This window comes from Orycteropus afer, unplaced genomic scaffold (assembly GCF_000298275.1).
Source record: "Orycteropus afer afer isolate SDZICR_OR568_19922 unplaced genomic scaffold, OryAfe1.0 scaffold00259, whole genome shotgun sequence".
Lineage (NCBI taxonomy): Eukaryota > Metazoa > Chordata > Mammalia > Tubulidentata > Orycteropodidae > Orycteropus > Orycteropus afer.
In genome coordinates, this window is record NW_006921846.1 from 4,796,271 (window position 1) to 4,798,682 (window position 2,412).

Consider the following 2,412-nt stretch of genomic DNA (forward strand, 5'->3'; position numbering starts at 1 on the left):
GGCATACAGAAAATAGTTGTTGATAATAGTTGAATATTTTAAAAGTATAAATTGCCATTGAGGTATGAAGCATGACATTTAGGGACACAGTGTTAATTTGGCCATGTTTAAGCTCTACTCTTAGACCTAAAAATGTTGAAGACTTTTGTCTAATGGTGAAAGACTGAGGAGGGGCACAGGGAGTGGCCCCACTAAAACCATTTTGCAAAGGAAATATTGACATTGTTTTCCCCTTGTGCATTCATCTTGGAGGCATTTAGTACTTATCCAAAAGACAGCTGATTTTGTATCTTCTCATTTTTCAGAAACTTACTCAAATTTACAGAACTCTTCATGGAGCTTATACAAAAATTTTGGAGGTTATGCACACAAAAAAAAGACTTCTGGGTACTTTCTTCAGAGTTGCCTTTTATGGCCAAGTAAGTATGCCCTAGTTCATCAAGCTGTTTTTGCATTGTAAACATTCACATTTGAATTACAGATTAGTGTAAGAGCAGTTATCGGTGGGAGGGTTCTGTCTGGGTCCATTGCCTATCATGACATCAGGCAGCCTCTTTTGTGAACTTCACTTTGGTTCCCATATCTAAATCCATTAGGTCAGAGTACAACATATAAGGCTTAGATTTTTTTTTTCCCATAGTTGCATTTTCTTTTAAGCTTGTTAAAGTATTTATTTACTACCAATTCTCAGAACTTTTAAATAAATAAATAACCAAGTAAATATCAGAGAATGAGAATAACCTTGTATGGGAATCTGCAAGCCAATGATTATATGACAGTGAATTTGAAAATTCTCACTTATTTGAAGCTAACAGGGTGAATATTTGCACGTGGGTTGTAATGATATTTTCTTATTTAAAATCAACTTCAAACTTGTGGCTTGCTTTTTAGTAGATTTTCTTGAAATGCTGTGTTTGGTCGTACTGTTGAAAACTTATTGTATGTTTAACTTTACAATAGTCCTTTTTTGAAGAAGAGGATGGAAAGGAATACATCTACAAAGAACCAAAGCTTACTGGCCTCTCAGAGATTTCCCTGAGACTTGTTAAACTTTATGGTGAAAAGTTTGGTACAGAGAATGTGAAAATAATTCAAGATTCAGACAAGGTAACATATGCCCTGCATTTGGGAATAATCATTTGTTAGTTCCACACATAGGACATTGCTCCTGAATTTTTGTTTTTTTTTTATCTGGTGGTAGAAAAGCATAGAAATAGAATCTTCCCAAATAGTGAATGAAAGGACTAAGACTTTGGAGTCAGAAAGACCAGCATTCAGTCTCCATTCTGTGCTATTCACTAGCTGTGTGATCATGGGGAAATTGCTTAACCTCTCTGTGCCTTATTTATCTCATTAGAAAAATGGGGATAATAGTAGTGCCTACTTTATGGAGTTATATGGATTATATGAGTTTGTATGGAAAGTGATAAGTAGACTTCCTGGTACATAAAAAGCATTGAATAATGATAATAGTAGAAGCTAGCATGTTTCGCATAAGAAAACTATTACTGTGAATCTTGTTGTACATCATTTTTTTAAATTGCCATTGAGATATGAACATGACATTTAGGGATCCAGTGTTATTTGGCCATTCTAAGAACTACTCTCAGACCTAAAGATTAAAATTGTCTTGGGCATACATTTTATCCTGAAATAGCTTTAGTTCAATGATAATGACTACCACTAAATCTGCACTGCACTAGGTTTATGAGAGATGCCTAGGACTTTGTCAAGGTCAGATGAGAAAGATTCCAGCAAGAGAGGCCCTTTCCCTAGGGCATACATAGTTCCCTATGGACAGAAGTTTGAAGAATCCCAGAGTGGGAATACCTAACCATCCTTAGTTGCCAGGGGTTTGTCCAGGAGGAGAGCTGATTTTTAAGGTAGGAAGGACTGATACAGTTCAGGATTTGTAGGCCACAACCTACTGAGTGAATCTCATATGTGGTGCTATGCAAACCACTCAAAAGCTAGAGTGAAACCGATGGCATATTGTCTACCCTGAAAATAATCTCTTCACTTTAGGGACTTCCCCATGTCAGTTGCAGACCATGGTGCTTCTCTGTGGTCTCCTCCATATTAATGTGTAGGATAGGGTCAAGATAATACAGTCAAAGCACCCACCCTTATTTTGTCAAACACTGCTGGTAGATACACAAATTGGTAAATTTTTATGTCGGGTAATTGGATATTATATATAAAAATTCTTAAAAACATGCAACTCCTTTAGCTAAGCAACTTCTAGGAATCTTCAAGGAGGAAAATCAGAAAAATGCACACAGCCTTAAATATAAGGATGTTCATCGGGATATTATTTGTAAATAGCAGTAAGTTGGAAAACAACCTAAGAGTCTAGTAACAGGAATGATTCAATAAATCATGTTTATCCATTCAGCCAGTAAAAGTCATGTG

The 2,412-nt window shown here is 35.9% G+C and overlaps 1 protein-coding gene across 1 annotated transcript in view; it reads left to right on the forward strand.

Moving 5' to 3' along the window:
• DOCK11 (dedicator of cytokinesis 11) overlaps window positions 1-2,412 on the forward strand; it is a 165,764-nt gene that overhangs the window by 151,943 nt on the left and 11,409 nt on the right. Inside the window, 2 exon segments of the mRNA XM_042782197.1 lie at window positions 306-419; window positions 961-1,107. Coding sequence (XP_042638131.1) covers window positions 306-419; window positions 961-1,107 — 261 coding nt within the window.